Raw genomic sequence first — 19,020 nt, forward strand, 5'->3', positions numbered from 1 at the left:
ACACACACAGACACACAGACACACAGAGAGAGAGAGAGAGAGAGAGAGAGAGTCGTATACACACACAAGTATACACCTATTCATAGATGCAAAGATATGCCGAACACGCACATGCACAGATGAACAGGCATTGGCTCAGGAGACCAGGGCCCCTGAAATCCTGTTAAACCCTCCAGACTCCTCCTACAGTATAACAGTTCACAAAGGGATACATGGGCCCCAGCCTGAACATCTGATCATTATATAGACTGTATTGTGTGAGGTCATTGAATATCTTATACAGTACAGTGTGTGCATCACAGCTCCCTGATAGAATTTCCACTCATTTATATTAATTTTGAGTTGTTTTGCATGAACTGCATGATCGAGGGCTGAGAACCAAAGGGGTGTAAGTGACATTTCACCAACTTTACAGGAGAGCCAAAACAAATCTAACTGCTTCTATATGTTCACAGTTACACTTCTATAATTTGGTCAGCTAAAGAGCTCATCAAGAGCTTTCAGGTGATATATAACTCAATTTTGACCAAAATGTCACTTACACCCCTTTGGTTCTCAGCCGTCGAGATATCTCCCCAAAGTGGATCATTCATATCAGATCAGAAGTGTCACTCCAGAACTTGTTTCTGCTGTGCAGGATGTGGTGGTTATTCACGTCATTGCATAATGGCTGACTTCTAATTGTCATCACGCCATCTCTTCCTGTTCTGCTACAGATCTGTTTCTCAAGGACATTTTGAAACATACCAATACATATTTTAGCAAGTGAAATGTTTTAGAAGGACAGCTTTTGTCTTCATGAAGACACTCGAGCATAAGCTACAGTACAAGACCTGAGCATGTCTACCAGTAATGAATGTTGCTGCCAGCTTTTACAGTTTTTTTCAATCGCTAACAAGCATTTGTCCATTCATTTGAGACATTTTCAAAACTCTAAACACAGTCTCTCACCTACGTACAAAACACAATTGGCCAAATGGATCATTTTCCTCTCAAAAGCACATTCCATGTTGTTACACCACATTTTGTTACATATACACTAACTCGTCATTTCTCTGCACACACTAACTTTACCAAAACACTGGAAACCTGACTCAAAATGAAGTTATTTTGTCAAAGAATGAAGCTTGTTTTCACTTCACAAGATACATGCAGTCAATCAGAGGTTTAGTACATAGGTTTCAAAATACTGGCAACTGTTGACATTACAAAAACTGCATAGACTTTTATGTTTCAGTTTTACAGGTATTTGCATGCAAAACATGCAATCCAGCATTTTTACACTAAATATCTTGGTTGGGAACTGTATGTCCAGATGTAATGTTCAAATGCATTCCAGTAAAAAGCAAATCTTTTTTCTTTTTTTTACTGTTCACTAGGCCTACAGGAGGTGCAGTATAAATACTGTTTACATAGTAGACTATGATAGAACAGAAAAAGTTTTACAGCATTGTAGTGAACAAAATATCCATGAAACACAAGATCATTCTGAACAAAAAACAACAGCAAAAAGCCCAGATAAAAAGAGGGTGAACAAAAAAAAGCACAATATTACTGTGTCTAATCTCTGCACCTGCTCCTCTCCGTGCTCCTGCACCTCTCACTGCATCTCTCACTGGGCCTGCTCTTCTCTGGGCCCCTTACTCTTACTCTTCCTCGTCCAGACATTACAGTATTTGTCTTTTTCTGTTTCTGCTTCCAAAAACATCACCTCCTCTTTTTACTGTGTAAGTGTCAAAGAGAAATAACCCCTGCCACTGAGATAGACTGGAATCAGCATGTGGTTGGCCCAATATACCCAACATAAATCACTTTTCGATTGTTTGTTCATTATCAGCTGAGATATATTGCTTTTGAATTGATAACATTGCAGAAGCAGAGGTTTTTATACTGTATCTAAGGTTTGGAATATTGTTTTAACTATTGTGGGATGTTGTGTGTTAACATTCGAAAATAATACAAAAACGATCCATTATTTTGTTGGGAGGTATAGTTTGTCTGTTAAGAAAATGTAAGCATTGTGAAAATGTATTCACTGACTGCATACTGTGTGAAAACAACATGAAATGTGTGAATGGTATGGCCACAAAAGACCGATGCTGTGCTAACTGTGTTTAGAGTTTTGAAAATGTGTCAACTGAAAGGACAAACACTTGTTAGCGATTGAAAAAAACTGTAAGATGTTTTTGTCATTTTTTTTTTTTTTTTTTTTTTGCAATGTCTTTTCATTTTTTAGTTTATGTGAAGCTGGAATCATACAGTACACAAAGAAAATGCAGAAAGCAATAAGACGAGAATATAATTGTTCCAATGCAAATGTCTACAAGAATCTATTCTGCCTGAGACACGTTGGGCTAGTAAGCTACATGTATGCTTTACACAATTACTGTTGGTCAAATGAAAACAAAAAGATATATAAAGCCTGAGCAGTGGTCACACAGAGCAGCTTATGTTACCACAGGAAGTGATACCCCAGGCCAAGGGCTACATTTCCTGTGTCTCACCTTTAAACTGCTTCATTCTATTTGTAGTGTTTGATGGTGGTCTCTACATTAGTATTTCTGTTGCTCCATAGATGTGCAACTGATGAAAATGATATACTTCACCCTTTCTGTTGCAACAACTATGCTCCTGGCATGTGAGTAATACAATGGCATGATTTATAAGTTGTAATCGGTTTAGGATATTGTACATCTGAAACTTTCATCACAGATATAGATCTTATTAATTCTCACTGCAACATGAAATTGAGCTTTGATCGTTTTGACCTTGTGTTATGTTTGTGTAGGCCTATTTACTTTCATTTTAATGGCTATTAAACCCAAAATGTTTGTTAGGATAAATAGGTCGAACAGAATGAGTCAAATACTGTACACCTGATTAGCACAGTGTGGCCATCTATTTCTTGAAATATGTGTTCTGATAAATAACAAATTTTAACAAATTCGATGCATTGAACATGCTTAAAAGCAACCATTATGGAACTGTTCATTCCATCATCATGCATACTGCCCCCCAACCTTAAATGCCTGACCCACAACCTTTCAAAATGTGATCTTGACAATAAAAAAAAGAATGCTATGATTTGCATATCATGTTTATCCTATATTTAATTGAGAATATAGCACAAAGATAACATATCAGCTGTTGACACGGATACATTTTATAGTTATTGTTTTTTTTTTATAGTTATTGTTTTGTTTTAAATATGTTCATTTTGAATTTGATGCCAGCAACATGTCTCAAAAAAGATGGGAAAGGAACATATTTACCACTATGGTGTGTCACCTCTTCTTTTAACAACAGTCTGTGAATGTTTGGGAGCTACAGCTGCTTAACAGTCAGCATCAATTGTGCCTTTTCGGATTGTGATGGCCCGGCTCTACCCCTTTCTTCCTAGCTGACCTTCCATTGTTTTTGGCTTGCCTGTGTCTTTTCCTCTTTTGGCCTGGGAAGGTGGAGCTGTGGAGTTCTAGCCAGGTGCGCCAATTTATGGCCTTATTGGAGGATCAGTTGAAACCTGTTCTCTCCAGTTTGCTGTCTCTTGCTCTGATGCCTGCTTCACTCTCGCAGGCTTTTGGCAGTGCTGGGTGCGGCCCTGCTTCATTTACAGTGCCAATAAAAAAATATTTATTCTCTGATATTTCCACTTTTACTGCTTTTAGCGTATCTAAGTGTGGGCTACAAGCTTAGAGAATATGTTTTTATTTTCTTGTGTAGCAAATGGAAAGACCAGGCAGCAATCATACTAACCACTATGAGGTGCATCTAACTTTCCATGTTCTCAAATTCTACTCAGTACACCAAAGCTCAGTGTATGATTATGAACACTGTATATGGCATGTGCCTAATAGCAGAGGTGGAAAAGTCCAGCTTCAGAAAGTAAAAGTCCAGCCATGTATTGGATCTGCCTTTGCACTTAACACAAGTGATCTCACCAATTAGCTGCTCTACCTGGCTTAAGAGTTGTGCTATTTAGAAATAGCTGGTTTAAGAGTATTGTTCCTTTACTGATTAGATAGAGATCCTGGGATGCATGGTTTAGTTTATATATTAACTAGGGCTGTCAAAAATAGTTAATTTATCTATCTACTGTATTACAGTTTTTTTCAATCGCTAACAAGCGTTTGTCCATTCATTTGACACATTTTCAAAACTCTAAACACAGACTCTCACCTACAAAACACAATTGGCCAAATGGATCATTTTCTTCTCAAAAGCACATCCCATGTTCTTACACCACATTTTGTTACATATAGGCCTACACTAACTCCTCATTTCTCTGCACACACTAACTTTACCAAAACACTGGAAACCTGACTCAAAATGAAGTTATTTTGTCAAAGAATGAAACTTGTTTTCACTTCACAAGATACATGCAGTCAATCAGAGTACACTAGTTTCAAAATACTGGCTACTGTTCACATTACAAAAACGGCATAGACTTTTATGTTTCAGTTTTACAGGTATTTGCATACAAAACATGCAATCCAGCATTTTTACACTAACTTTTTTGGTTGGGAACTGTATGTCCAGATGTAATGTTCACATTCAAATGCATTCCAGTAAAAAGCTAATCTTTTTTTTATTTTATTTTTTTTTACTGTTCACTAGGCCTACAGGAGGTGCAATATAAATACTGTTTACAGTAGACTATGATAGAAAAGAAAAAGTTTTACAGCACTGCAGTGAACAAAATATCCATGATACAAAAGAGCATTTTGAACAAAAAACAACAGCAAAAAAGCCCAGATAAAAAGGGGGTGAACAAAAAAAAGCACAATATTACTGTGTCTAATCTCTGCACCTGCTCCTCTCAGTGCTCTTGCACCTCTCACTGCATCTCTCACTGGGCCTGCTCTCCTCCCTGGGCCCCTTACTTTTACTCTTCCTCGTCCAGACATTACAGTATTTGTATTTTTCTGTTTCTGCTTCCAAAAACATCACCTCCTCTTTTTACTGTGTAAGTGTCAATGTAATAGAGACCCCTGTCACTGAGTCTAAGACAGACTGAAATCAGCTGTGGTTGGCCCAATTTACCCAACATAAATCATCTGTGTGTCAATTATTCGATTGATTGTTTATTATCAGCTGAGACATATTGCTTTTGAATTGATAACATTGCAGAAGCAGAGGTTTTTATACTGTATCTAAGGTTTGGAATATTGTTTTAACTATTGTGGGATGTTGTGTGTTAACATTCGAAAATAATACAAAAACGATCCATTATTTTGTTGGGAGGTATAGTTTGTCTGTCAAGAAAGTATAAGCATTGTGAAAATGTATTCACTGACTGCATACTGTGTGAAAACAACATGAAATGTGTGAATGGTATGGCCACAAAAGACCGATGTCGTGCTAACTGTGTTTAGAGTTTTGAAAATGTGTCAACTGAAAGCAGTGGCGGAACAACTGCACACAGGGCCCTGGGGCAGAGATGGTTGATGGGCCCCCCTCCCCATACGTCGTCCCCCCCCCCCGCTCAGCCCCCCAACACGCATCATAACATTTGAATGATAACACAAATGTGACACAAGCAACTACAGTAATGCAAATTGCTTATGTATTATTTTATATTTTGATCAATTGTGATATTGATATTGATAAATGGTGCAGTCACTTTAAGAAGAGTCTGAACGGTTCTCATAATGCCCTTTTGCAGGTCATGCTCCAGGCTGAAGGCTCTACCAGCTGTAGCTCGTTTGATTGCACCATATTGATATCACAATATTTGTATTATTACAAGCAGCCTTCATTTGTTGCTTTGAACCTGGTAGCCACTTAGCTATCTGAGTGGAATGCATTCACAAGAATAGTCTAATTTGTGACTCCATTCTCCAGATGGTAAAATAAGGCTAGCTAATAAATAAATTGGCTAAGTTACTCACAGTGAGTGCAGCCAATGTAAAATAGTCTTCTTACCAACCTCAGCTTACAAATGGTGAATCACTGGAAACCTGATCAGCCACCTCCTTTAGCCTTCCCTCGTCTTTGCTGCCATCATCATTAGCCTACCTTTCTTAAAACGATTCTTATGGCAGAAGATGTCAACAATGACAAGCTAGGTGGAACCTGCCTCATAGCTGTTTTCAAATGTTCTGCACATTTTGCGATAATCTTGCCGAATTTCGGACGGTAACGGACATCACGTGAAGCAGCCACTTACTGTTCACATCTTATTTAGAATTTCCGTAGTTAGCTGGGCAGATGACACCTAAATAAAGGCTATGCGGTCTGACAGCGGAAGAGTGAAGCTGGAACCTGCCTCTCTGTCTCTACTGCATGCTCATAATTTCGTTCCAAATTATGCTTTAGTTTGTAGAAGTCACGAGCATTGAGAGAGCCCACAAAGTACAGTAGGCTATAATGATCTTTCTCGTTTGATCGATTATTGGAATTGTCATTCATAAAAACGATAGATTATGCGTTAATTGTGTGAGAATGATCCGGGGCTGATGCTTGGCATAAGAACAAGTTATTACCAACATCCCGTAGCCTAGTCCAAGCCTATAGCCTACGTTGTTCACTACAATGGAATTTTGATGATGACGTTCAACAAGTCTTCAGATATCATACCCATCATGCACTGCAGTTGTTAAAAAATTACACAAACATGATTAAACAAATACAAGCCTTAACAACATAGCTTAGGCTATCTTAAAAGAACATGACTAACTATTACATTACAAGACAGCTTGTATTTCACTGGTATTTTTTGAGTCATGACTCCCACCATGATAAAATAGTAGATCTAAAATGCTAGATATATAAATAGGCTAGCCACGTATGTAATGCAATTATGTGTGATGTACGCTACAACACGTTCGGTGAGAATAAAAATTTTAATTCGGGGAGATTGAGTTCGCGTTTTCGACGAAGTGCAAAGGGCCCTTTGAGCCCTCGGGAAGGGCCCGGGCCCAGGGGCAGCTGCCCCGCCTGCCCCGCCTATAGCTCCGCCCCTGACTGAAAGGACAAACGCTTGTTAGCGATTGAAAAAAACTGTAATGCAAGGAACATCTGTCTGTGTGTCACTCTGTCTGTGTGTTCCACGCAGAACTCTCAAACCACTCATCCAACTGACCTAAAATGTGACACATGTATTGCTAATGACATGCGTGAGTGCAGTGCAAAGTTTGGTCATGTTCGGACAAAAAATGACAAAGATATCGTTAAATTAAACAAAATACAACTCTGCCGCAATCCCACAATTCTACCGCTCTCTGCACTAGCCACTCCCCCTCACTCTCACTTACACCAGCATAGAAAGAAAAAAGCCCATTTCGCTGACAAACTCCGTGTTCATGGAAATTACGATGTCTCACGTAAACAACGGACCGTTTCAAGATTGTTCATGTTGGATAAACATGCTGAGTCCGACACACATGCACCCATGTTGGTAAGCAGGCTGTTAAAGTCACGTAACGTTGCATAGGCTACTCATCAACAACCGCGGTTGCCTTGCGCTTCATAGCACTGGCATGGCCATGGCATAGACGGGCCATGCATGCGGTTAGCTTTAGGCTATAATTTCCCAACAACAGCAAAAACGCACGGGTATGTAATGTGTCTAATAGCCATTAGCTGCAACTCAAACGCCTTTCCCCTTCACTTTTCTATTACCTTGCAAAGAGTAAAAAGCTCTAACAGCACGGGCCTGATTCTCATCACCAATCTAACATGATCTAGGCTCATAGGCGTAATTTGCGGGGGGGTTACAGGGGTCATGACCCCCTCAAAAATCATATCCAGCTAATATAACCCCCTCAATATCATCACATAATTCAGATTACACTGAATATGAAATATTCTGGATGAATATTTTTTGTTCGTTTTCTTTATTCATTTCATTTTCCAGCAAGATAGTATCATGTTTTAAATATTCTGAAATGTACCCCCCTGCCCACCGACTACTTGGTATTACCCAACCTGCGTTCTCTACCGAAAGTTTGTTTATAGCCTATTTTGCGCAGTCGCTGGGATGAATGGTTGCAGAAAGCTCTCAACTCAGGTGGGAAGATGAAAAAGACATTGAAAGGCAGCCAGACAGCATTTTCATTGTTGGTTGACACCAACCAAAAATAGGAAAAATCCTGACCAAATGGAGGTATACCCCTATTGCTAAGTTAGCTGTTAAATTAGCTGATGATTTGTTGACTGGAGTTGGCTGGCTAGCCCTATGAGCCCGACGGACGCAAAGTGCGTCTAAAACACACCCATTCTTCTCTGTTACGTTGCTCCGGGATAATTAGTCACAGCGAGATGAGACCTATATTGCACGAAAGAGCAGAACCGGGGCTTTTCAACGAGACTCGATGCTTGTCTGTACGATCAAGTATGAAACTAAAATAAAATCATTAAGTTAAATCAAAGTATATCATATTTACAGTCTATATTGCTCTGCATTCACTTGAATTACACGCAAACCCGCCATCGGAAAGATATGGCACGCATGTCAGATGAAAGAGGAGAGCTAGAGCTATCCACTGATACCAAATACAACCTTCTAGGCCATAAAACAGACGAAGTGACAGCAAAATAGCCTAATAACTTCATTTAGCTCCACTTACCCCATGTTTTTGTGTGGCATAATAGCCTATGTTCATAATCCAACGTTCATGTGTTTCCGTCTCTCTATGGCAAGTCACGTTCATAATACGGTTTTGAGATCCTAGCAAACTCCTGTATGGTATCCAATTCAAGACTCATATTGCATCCAAATTTGTTTGACAAATAAACACTTTTTTGCCTTTACTTTGTTCATTGCAATGCAGTAAAAAATATTATAGAGAATCATCATCTGTGCACGTCATGTGTGCTACCACGCAAACAAGTCAGATCAGCTAGTGTCACAAATATGGAGCACAAAAAGTGTCAAAGTAATTTCTCAACACTAAATAAAAATGGTCATTTATTTCTGGAAGGCACACACCACATATTTCTGTAAATTGCTCAGCCCCAAAGTATACCTCCACCATGGTTCTTATATTGCAATTTTCAGGACAGTCAGGCCTACACAACCATGCAAGTCATGTCGAGCTGTCAGCTTGCTGTGGTGAGATACATGTCAAAATGTAAGAATTTGTATAGTATGCTTTTTTAATTTGTATTATTTAAAAATCTAAATCAAATCAATGCAAGTATTAATACATGTGGTAGATCTGGATAGCCTAGACTGTGCTGAAAAAAAAAAAAAAAAAAACAATATGTAGCATGTGTGAATGGCACTTACAATGACCAGGATAGATGCTTTTAACTAGAGGTAGTGAAAATGCCTTTAAAACAGCCCAGGGCTCATAGGGCTAGTGCAGGCACGCACTTTATACATAGGCCTACACACAAGACGGTCCATGTGAGCACACTGAATTCAACTACTGTGGCATTATGGCACAAACAGTCAAGTGAACAGCTGCATTTACGTAGCCTAGCCTAAATCATCATGATGTATTTCTAATAAAGGAACGGCAAATTAGCATGTTACCTTTTGCACAAGAAAATTATTCAATAAATAAATAAATTGATAAATATGCCGCAAGTTTAACCCCCCCAATGGTAGACCCAAAGTTACGCCCTTGTCTAGGCTACCTGCATCAACGTCATTGGGCAACACGTTTCTTGGAAAACATTGTTTGCACGGGCACTGCACTAGTAGGCTATGGATTAATTTGAGGGAGGGGAAATAATAACTGATTATAAATAAATAATGTAGATTAATCGATTCCATATGACCTTTGACCAGGAGCCGTTCAGTAACCATTAGACTGTAAAATGAAGGAGAGAGAGAGTGCTGCCTAGATCATTGATTGGAACATTTAAAAAAAATGGCCTGATGGTGTTGACAAAAATAAACACCAATGCAATGTCTGCAGCATGGAATTTATATATCACTGGAGTTTGTCAACTCTAAATGCAAAGAAATAATGTTGATGAGTGTTCCCTAGGTTATACAGTAACTGTGACCTGAAATGCCTTGTATGTCAAAAGAGTGTTTGAACTTTAACGTCACTAATGCTGATTATTCACTGATTGGTTTTAATTGAAATATATAACATACTTTCACAGCAATATAATGAATTTAGATAAATTAATGACGTTGTATGTAAGTATGTAATTGATCAGACTTCTTTTTAATTGATTGACAGCCCTAATATTAACTGAAAAAGATGGTTGATGGGACAGTGAAGGCTCTGTGACATTCACCATAGTTTCATCATTACTGCTATTAGGACGGGTTTGGCTATACTGTAGATCTGGATTACCAACTTTTACTCCACAATCATGCATGATGCTTTTGCTTGTTTTACATATCTATTTGAACTATTGCTTTTTAGATTCTACTAAGTACATACAAGTTCAAGGTCAGTTTGCACACACTTGTCACTGAAGCTTATTTTGTTGGGATCATATACTGTAATAAACACCATTAATCACATACTTTGTGTCTGTGCATTTAGGAATTCCACCGCCTGAGATGAAAGTGGTCCCTGCTGTCATCAGACAGTTCACTGACATAGTTCACCTGACTTGTGAGACATCTCTGTCTCCTTTGTCTCACTGTTATTTCGCCATAAATGGTGGAAACTGGACATGGTCTGAGTCCAGCAGGTTGGCACTCTCTGGAAATGACCTGATTGCATGGTCAGGTCAACGGGATATTACAGAAATTGAGCTGATGTGTCAGTGTTTTGGCTCAATGCCACTGATGAACTCACCATACTCTGAACGTACTTTAGTTACCATTGTAGGTAAGAAATTGTAAAAATGTAAGGGTACATGAATTCTCATGAACTAATGCATGAATTAATGCATGAATTACGCATTAGTTAATCCATTAATATATCATGAATCATTATGACTTAACATGAATTCACTGATTGTCATTAATTAATTAATACATAAATAACTCATCATCTTAAGCATTAAGTACGGTTGGCACATCATCATGAATCATGATTAATTAAGCATGATCATGATGACTTTTTGTCAGACAAAATTTTGGACATCACCGTCATGGAGAAAAAAGAAAAGTAATTACACATGAATTCATGTTAACTAAATGTCATGAATTATCATGAGTTAATTCATTAACTAATGCATTAATTATACATGAACATCTCATTAATAAACATGAATTAATAGTATGTCATCAATGACATCAGGTTTGGACAACAAATTCATCTTGAGCATTACAGTGGGTAAATCATTATGAATAATGATCAATTACACATGATCATGATGATTTATAGGTTTTTGAAATGTGCTCCAAGGGGTAAGTAAACTATACATTAACTCATCATGAACTAATTAAGACCATTTTCAGAGAATATCGAAGAATCCACATCGTTCAAATATAGGCATGTCCTCATTAGCTAAGCATTATCTTTTCATTAGTTAATCATGTCTGTGGCCCCTCAGATAAAGTGATGAACAGGTGGTGCTTTAAATGCATGAAGTTTGAAGTCATGCAAAAATGGTCAATTTACATTAATTAATGATGAGTTCATCATGTTTGTGGCCCCTCACCTAAAGTGGTAAATGGACCCTTCTTTATCACTGACGAAAGAAGTGGATTCTTCGATAATCTCTGAAAATGGTCTTAATTAGTTCATGATGAGTTAATGTATAGTTTACTTACCCCTTGGAGCACATTTCAAAAACCTAGAAATCACCATGATCATGTGTAATTGATCATTATTCATAATGATTTACCCACTGTACCTAATGCTCAAGATGAATTTGTTGTCCATACCTGATGTAATTAATGACATACTATTAATTCATGTTTATTAATGAGATTTTCATGTATAATTAATGCATGAGTTAATGAATTAACTCATGATAATTCATGACATTTAGTTAACATGAATTCATGTGTAATTACTTTTCTTTTTTCTCCATGACGGTGATGTCCAAAATTTTGTCTGACAAAAAGTCATCATGATCAGTGGCGAAACAAGGCAGGTGCGGGCCCCTGTGCGAAAATTGTGTCCGCGCCCCTGCATGAAAATGACGAAGAATGGTCGCCCAGGAAGTCTTAACTCTGATACATGCAATACACATTAAGGGTGACTATGCAAAGGACCTGAGGCACCGAAATAGTTTAGTAGTTACAGATACAATTTCAAATAAAAATCACACGACTACATGATCCATTCTGAAAACATAAAACATTTATTTTATTAATAGTCTGCAGGCCAGTGTAATCTAATATTAGCCTACTGCATTAACATCAACTCGCATGGAATTATGGGAACACCCAATGCGCTGAAACTTTTTCAACCCTCTGCTGAAACTGTAAGCGTAGATTGCTTGCTTATAAAATCGCACTGCGCAGAAACGAAACTTAATTTAGCCTTATTTAACCGTGCAGAAACCAAATAAAATCATTGCATACAATCCCCAATATGCATGAATTAGGCCGTGAGACCTTTGGTTGTGCAAAATCGTCAACGATGTTCCCAATATTTAATGACTGTTGTCACAGTCACATGCAATGTCAGAAACATGAGAGCAATTAGCTACACACTTCCCCGAATGTGGATGTTACACTGTCGTAAATAATCTACCACCAGCATTTTGGCAAGTTGAAAAATAGATGTTAGGCTAGTAGTAGTTTGGCCACCCTTCCCCTTGCTCTTTACGCTCCTGCCGCTTCTTGCAGCCGCTCGATGACTGAACGATGACTGAAATGTGCAGCCGCACTATCCATTCAAAAAATCCAACAAATCGCTAAGCCTACTGTAGCAACCAGATATCCTTGCTGTATCTCAGTAGAAAGAAAGATAAGCTGGCGAAACAGTATGACGACAAGGAAAGATGGTACATTTGATTTAGCCGTTTTTTGATAGTTTGATTCTTCATGGTGAGGTTCTAAAAGAAAAAAAAGGCAGGACGGGGGTAGCGACGGGCCCCGGGAGGTCACGGGCCCTGGTGCGACTGCACCGGCTGCACCTACTATAGTTACGCCACTGATCATGATCATGCTTAATTAATCATGATTCATGATGATGTGCCAACCGTACTTAATGCTTAAGATGATGAATTATTTATGTATTAATTCATTAATGACAATCAGTGAATTCATGTTAAGTCATAATGATTCATGATATATTAATGGATTAACTAATGCGTAATTCATTAATTCATGCATTAGTTCATGAGAATTCATGTACCCTTATTATAAAGTGTTACCAAATGGAATTCTCATTTTGTACACGGCAATAAATGTGCTCAAATGTCATTCATAATAATCGCATGTAAAGTAGATATAATCCGATCTGGTTCAGATGGTCGTTGTGGTGTAAGGGTGACATTGTAATCTGCGTCAATCTTATTATCCCACAGGACCTCCACAGCTCCTGTTGTTTCGTCAGCTCATCAGTGAGACAGATACAGTTCATCTGACCTGTCAGACACCTCAGTCCCCTCTTGTGTCTCAGTGCTTTCTCTCAGTGGGGGGAAAGCCTCTCAGTGTAGTAATGCCATCATGCCAGCTACAGAGGACAGGGAAGGAGTTGATCCACTGGTCGGGTGTGAGGCCACCTGCACAAATATCACTGAGTTGTTATTATACAGTTAAAACAACCCCTCAACTGTCATCTGACCCATCTCAACCAGTCTCAATCACTGTAGGTAAAGACTGGGTTGGTAAGGACACATGTATTTTGAATATTGTAAATCAACGGTGTCATGCTTGATTAACTGATATTGCATTAGTGATATAACTTGACTGTTAAACCACTGCTGAGGCCACCTGCACGGACGTCAGTTATAAGCTGAATTGAAATAGTGAAACATGATTCCCCATCATTTGTCATCTCATTCATCTGACATTGCAAATGAAATATTGTGCTTCAAAAGTATTATGCAGATTCTTTAGGCTGTAGTTAATGCTCTTAAAACCCTTACAACAGTGAATGACACACTTATCAACATCGTACTAAGTCTGTGGAGGCATCACTTAAGTTAGTTAACACTTAATAGTTTAAATTATGTTTCTATGAAGTAGAATAGAACAGTCATCAAGCCAACTAGAGATCACAAGCAGAATTTCATCCTCTGGCCAGGTGTCCAGCTGTTCACATCTACAGTTAACTCAACTTCAATTATTGCTGGTAAGTTAAAGCGCTACAAATATGTACATTAAAGGCAAACTGAAGGTTTTTTTTTAAGCTCTTTTTGTCTGAAGGCATCTCAACAAATGTTGATGTAGGCCTATATTCTCAGTGTGAAATGTAATGTCATCCATTTTCTTTTTACAAAGGGTCTGAGGAGATCTGTACTAGAGGGATGATAATTGTTGGAGGGATCATGTTTTTGGGAGGCCTGATCACCTCCTTTCTCTGCCTGAAAATCAGTGAGTTTCACTCATATACATGTCTGTTTTCACAGAAAAGGTCATAGCATAGCTGAGGTCATAGCATAGCTGGATGTGAAACCCATTACGCATTGGTGGTGTTATAAATGCAGTGTGTTGTTGTTCTTGTTTTTCATAGCTGTATGCTTTGCATATATGTTTGTACACTGTAAAAAGTCCCCCCCCCCCCCCCCCCCCCCGAATTATTCAAGCTTATTCTTGCTCTTTTCTTGCTCCAATAGAAGAGAAAAGTGATAATTATACATTAAACATCACAATGTATTTTTATACTCTACAGGAAGATGTGCATTCAAAAGGTAAGTCAAAACAGTGCAAAATGCAGAAGTGCAACATGCATACACGCCAACCCATACCCTGCAGCATTGCCCCCTTACACAGACTCTGTGGTCACTGGTGTGAACTTGTGCCTTTATATTTTCACACAGACATGATACACCACTAAAAAGGGTTAAGATATGGCAAAGTTATTTGTGAACTCAATTTAACTAATTTTCTGTCTTTCTGTTTCACCAGACAAGAATGTCCCCCTGATCGAGGTAAGTGAGTGTGTGTGTGTGTGTGTGTGTGTGTGTGTGTGTGTGTGTGTGTGTGTGTGTGTGTGTGTGTGTGTGTGTGTGTGTAAATGTGCTAAAAAAAAGTGTTGGCACCTGACTGGGCATATACTTACATAATATTTTATGCACCTTGCAGATGAGAATCTAAGTATTGGATTTCTGAGCACAACCATTTCTGTGAGTATCAGAGACGTTAAATGTGCAGATATTTTCAGAAATTCTTTAATAATTTACCTGATATTGTGTGATCCTTAAAACAGCAGACAAAGACCATGTACATTAAATAAATGTCTGTTGTAAACAAACTAGTTGAATGCTTATTGTTTCGTTGGCCTTCCATTAGCCTGGTGTGATAGGCGATGAAGGCATGACAATGTCATCTAAAGCAGCAGCCTCAGGTAAGAACACTGTTGCACTGAATGTGGAGATATGATTTGTAAGTGATTTGACAAAAACATGAGCCAATACAAGACATATTGACCCAGAATAGACATGCTGTGTTGGGATTTTGATGTGGAGAGAAGACAGGCAGATAATTCTACTGCTTTGTGTGCCTACAGATTGTAACATTTTGGGAAATTAGCTTTGCTCTCTTAGTTAGATACGATTATACTTACCGGTACCCTTCTTTTCTCTGTAGTAACGCACCCACCGTTGTAGGATAGTTCATTATATCTTTACCGTTACACCACTAACCTAAACCACACTGAAATGTAAGCCTATTCATCTTAGGATGTTTTTAAAACAACTCGACACGACAGGTTTATTGCAGGCTGCCTAAATAGACAGAAAATATGACAAAAACAACAATGACAAAACAACCATACAAAATAGTAAAACACAGCACCTCATTTGATTAACATCTGATGGTTGAATTAAGCAAGAATTTGTAGGCCTATGTGATATGAAGCCTAGCATTTCATTTAATGGAACCAGCTTAGAGACATGCTATTTTGTGGTTGTATCATAATGATGTCATTGATCATGTTGTGATTTTGTTGTGTGTTTAAGATACCAAGATGGCCCTGGAATCTGAACAGGGTGTAAGTATACTGCTTTTTCTGCACAGATTTGGATACTAGTTAATAAATGATAAGTTATTAAATAATCAAATGTCTTTGTATCCCTGTTTCTGTCTCATATCCAAAGTCTATTGTGGATCCTGTGTACTCCTCCATCCCTGATATCCCGATTGTGGCTGACCAAGAGGACTCCAGTGTGGAGCATGTGTATAGCCATCTTGAACCAACACAGGACAACAACATTTATAGCGACATGTACTGCGGAACATCTGATTTTGCTGCTTTACAAAAGACCTAGATCTCTTGAATTCCCCCTTGGGGATCAATAAAGTATCTATCTATCTATCCATCCATCCATCCATCCATCCATGATAAATAGTAAGGGTGTAATGTGCCCTTGGAATGATTTTGATAATGTCACTTGATTTGACTCATGCTTTTGAGTTTTGTTCACCATTTTTTTTTCAGAATTTCTCAAATAATCGTTAATATCTGCACCACTGTTATAAGTGCAGTGAATATACCTGTGCCCATAGCTTTATCTCTTTTGTTGCCACGCTGAGCAATTGAGCCTTGTAAGTCCTGTATGTTTCATATCTACTTCATATCTTCATATCTATTGATTCATTTATCAAGAACAAGTTCCCCCAGGGGGCGCTGTGGCGCTGTGGTGCAACAGGCTACAGTGCTCATGCCATGAATGGGTCCAAGTGCCCACGGGGACCCAGGTTCGAGTCCAACCTGCGGTCATTTCCCGATCCCACCCCATCTCTCTCTCCCACTTGCTTCTTGTCTCACTCTTCACTGTCCTATGAATAAAAAGGCAAAAAAGCACAAAAAATTCCCCACATTTTTTCGGTTTGTTTGATGGCACAAGATGGACCTTATGAAGATCAACAATTCATTAATCAGTAAACCAATCTTAGCCCAATGATGAGACTTGCATGAACTTAAGAAATAACGAAAATACATAAAACAATACATCAAATATAAAAACAATATATAAAAAAACGAATTCAAAAGATCACCAGGTTCTCTTTTATCTAGGGACCAGAGGGTGTGGGTGCATCTCCTCAGACTGGGCATCTAGCGTGTTAATATCAGCCAAAAATAGGATGTGAGACATGAGGATGTGGTGATGCCAATCTTTACATGATGTCTGACAGCTAATGCCACTATTACGTCAAACAAGTTACATTCCTCACTTCACTTCATAGGAGCCAAAGTTAACACCTGTAGAAAAGACCACCACTGACAAAGCACACAAGACATAGAGCTGCTCCGGTCTGACCAACAGTTGATCAGTCAGTTATTTTCTCTCACTTCATAAAAATACTTGTTTTGTCCAGAGTTTCTTGTATTTTCATCCTATCCAGCTGATATAAGCTATTTACAGATTTAAGAAAGTTAAGATTTTTGAAAACATCAGTCTTTGTCTTTGAGGACATGTGATAGGCCTACTTGTCTGCTGCAAATCAGCAGCTTATGTCACCTCAAGAGGAAGTGATACGTGTTTTCCTGTACCACCCATGAACTCACTCTAATTATATTTGTTGGTGGACTCTATTTGTATCTCTGTTGCTTCGTAAACGAAAATGTTATACTTCACCCTTTCTGTTGTAACTGCCATCTTCTTTATCTGTGAGTAATACGATGGCATTCTTTGGGATATTTGCTAAATTTTAAAGGAAATTATACTGTACATCTGAATTTCATCACTCGGTTGAAACATATTAATGGTCATTAAGCTTTACTAAATAATAATCTAATCTGTTTAAAGGACAGCAACATTTGTTTTTATTCTGATATTACTTGTATTTGTATGACTAATTAACTGTTGGCTCTTACATGTGGATTCATTGGTAAAACAACATTCAACACCTGACTATCACAGTGTGGTTGTTTATTTCTGTAACTTATCAAATATTCATTGAACATGCTTTAGGAGCCATTATCAATGTTGTTATGGATCATGTAGCCTAGAGAAAATCTGAAGCTGACTGTGAAACTGTGAAATATGCCAGCTGACAGGTAAAACTCAATAGAGAAGATTTAATTAACCACTTAAGTGTGAGGCACAAATGCACAAATGCCAGTTGCTATAAATTAAAATAGAGATCTTGTCATCTTATGATCTCAAACAGCCTCAGTTACTGTACCATCTGTAAGTTACGTAGTATGAACTGCAAATTATATTTCGTGCACACGTTAAGTGACACACGTTCACAATACTGTATTGTATGGTTAACTTATGAATATTACCTCGGCACTCTGAGAACACAAGATGTTAATCAATGGGAAGTCATCCCTGCATGATTTCATTGATCCAATCCAATCTTCAATCTCCCACTTTAGTGAATTTTCTGTGGGCCTTACAATTTATAGGCCTGCACTGCAATAAACTAGTCCTATAAACATAACATTTCTGAAGTAACCATATTGTCAAGCTAGGATTAATGTCTTTTTTACATCACGTTTTATAGTAATAGAAATCGTGAATCGTAGAAATAGAAATCGTGGACTTTTATTTTGACAAGTTTTGACGTTTTGTCCTCCACATTGATGAAAGGGTTGGTATGAATGTTGAGTCACGTTTCATGAAACAGTCATGAATGCTTCATGTGCAGTTCATGACAGCTGTTATGAATGTATTATGAACGAACCCGTCAAATAAAGTGTTACCAAAATCGTTAGCTAAATGTGTACAAGTTAAAGGGATATTTCGGTATTTTACACTTTAAGCCCGTTTTCTGTATTGCCTAGCATGAAAACGAGTGTTTGACACCAAAATCTCGACGATTGAGTCTGTTTATGGAATTTGGCAGCTTTAGAATGGAGCTCTAGGCCTATGGCTGTAACATTGCTCGCTTTGTGCATGGACTATTCTGTCCTTAAAGGAACACTTCACCGTTTTTTCATATTAAACTATGTTATTCCCCTAATTAAGACGAGTTGATACATACCTCTCGCGTTTCAATGCGTGCACTCACTGGCGCGTGGCGCAACTTTGATAGCACTTAGCTTAGGGTGACCAGACGTCCTCTTTTGCCCGGACATGTCCTCTTTTTGA

At 38.3% G+C, this 19,020-nt stretch overlaps 1 protein-coding gene across 2 annotated transcripts; it reads left to right on the top strand.

Moving 5' to 3' along the window:
- The first annotated feature begins 2,545 nt into the window (after positions 1 to 2,545).
- On the top strand, positions 2,546 to 16,679 carry LOC134095593 (uncharacterized). Of its 2 annotated transcripts, XM_062549218.1 has the most exons (12): positions 2,546 to 2,638; positions 10,329 to 10,355; positions 10,452 to 10,742; positions 13,342 to 13,644; positions 14,064 to 14,111; positions 14,261 to 14,353; positions 14,652 to 14,670; positions 14,888 to 14,910; positions 15,065 to 15,105; positions 15,272 to 15,326; positions 15,940 to 15,971; positions 16,078 to 16,679. In XM_062549218.1, exons 1-12 carry the CDS (start codon positions 2,587 to 2,589, stop codon positions 16,246 to 16,248), a joined length of 1,155 nt encoding a protein of 384 aa, XP_062405202.1. In that variant the 5' UTR covers positions 2,546 to 2,586; the 3' UTR covers positions 16,249 to 16,679. The 2 variants fall into 2 exon arrangements, with proteins under 2 accessions (XP_062405202.1, XP_062405203.1); XM_062549219.1 differs by lacking the exon at positions 10,329 to 10,355 and having other exon boundaries at positions 2,625 to 2,638.
- Positions 16,680 to 19,020: the final 2,341 nt, after the last annotated feature.

This window comes from Sardina pilchardus, chromosome 11, assembly GCF_963854185.1.
Source record: "Sardina pilchardus chromosome 11, fSarPil1.1, whole genome shotgun sequence".
In the NCBI taxonomy this organism is placed as follows: Eukaryota; Metazoa; Chordata; class Actinopteri; order Clupeiformes; family Clupeidae; genus Sardina; species Sardina pilchardus.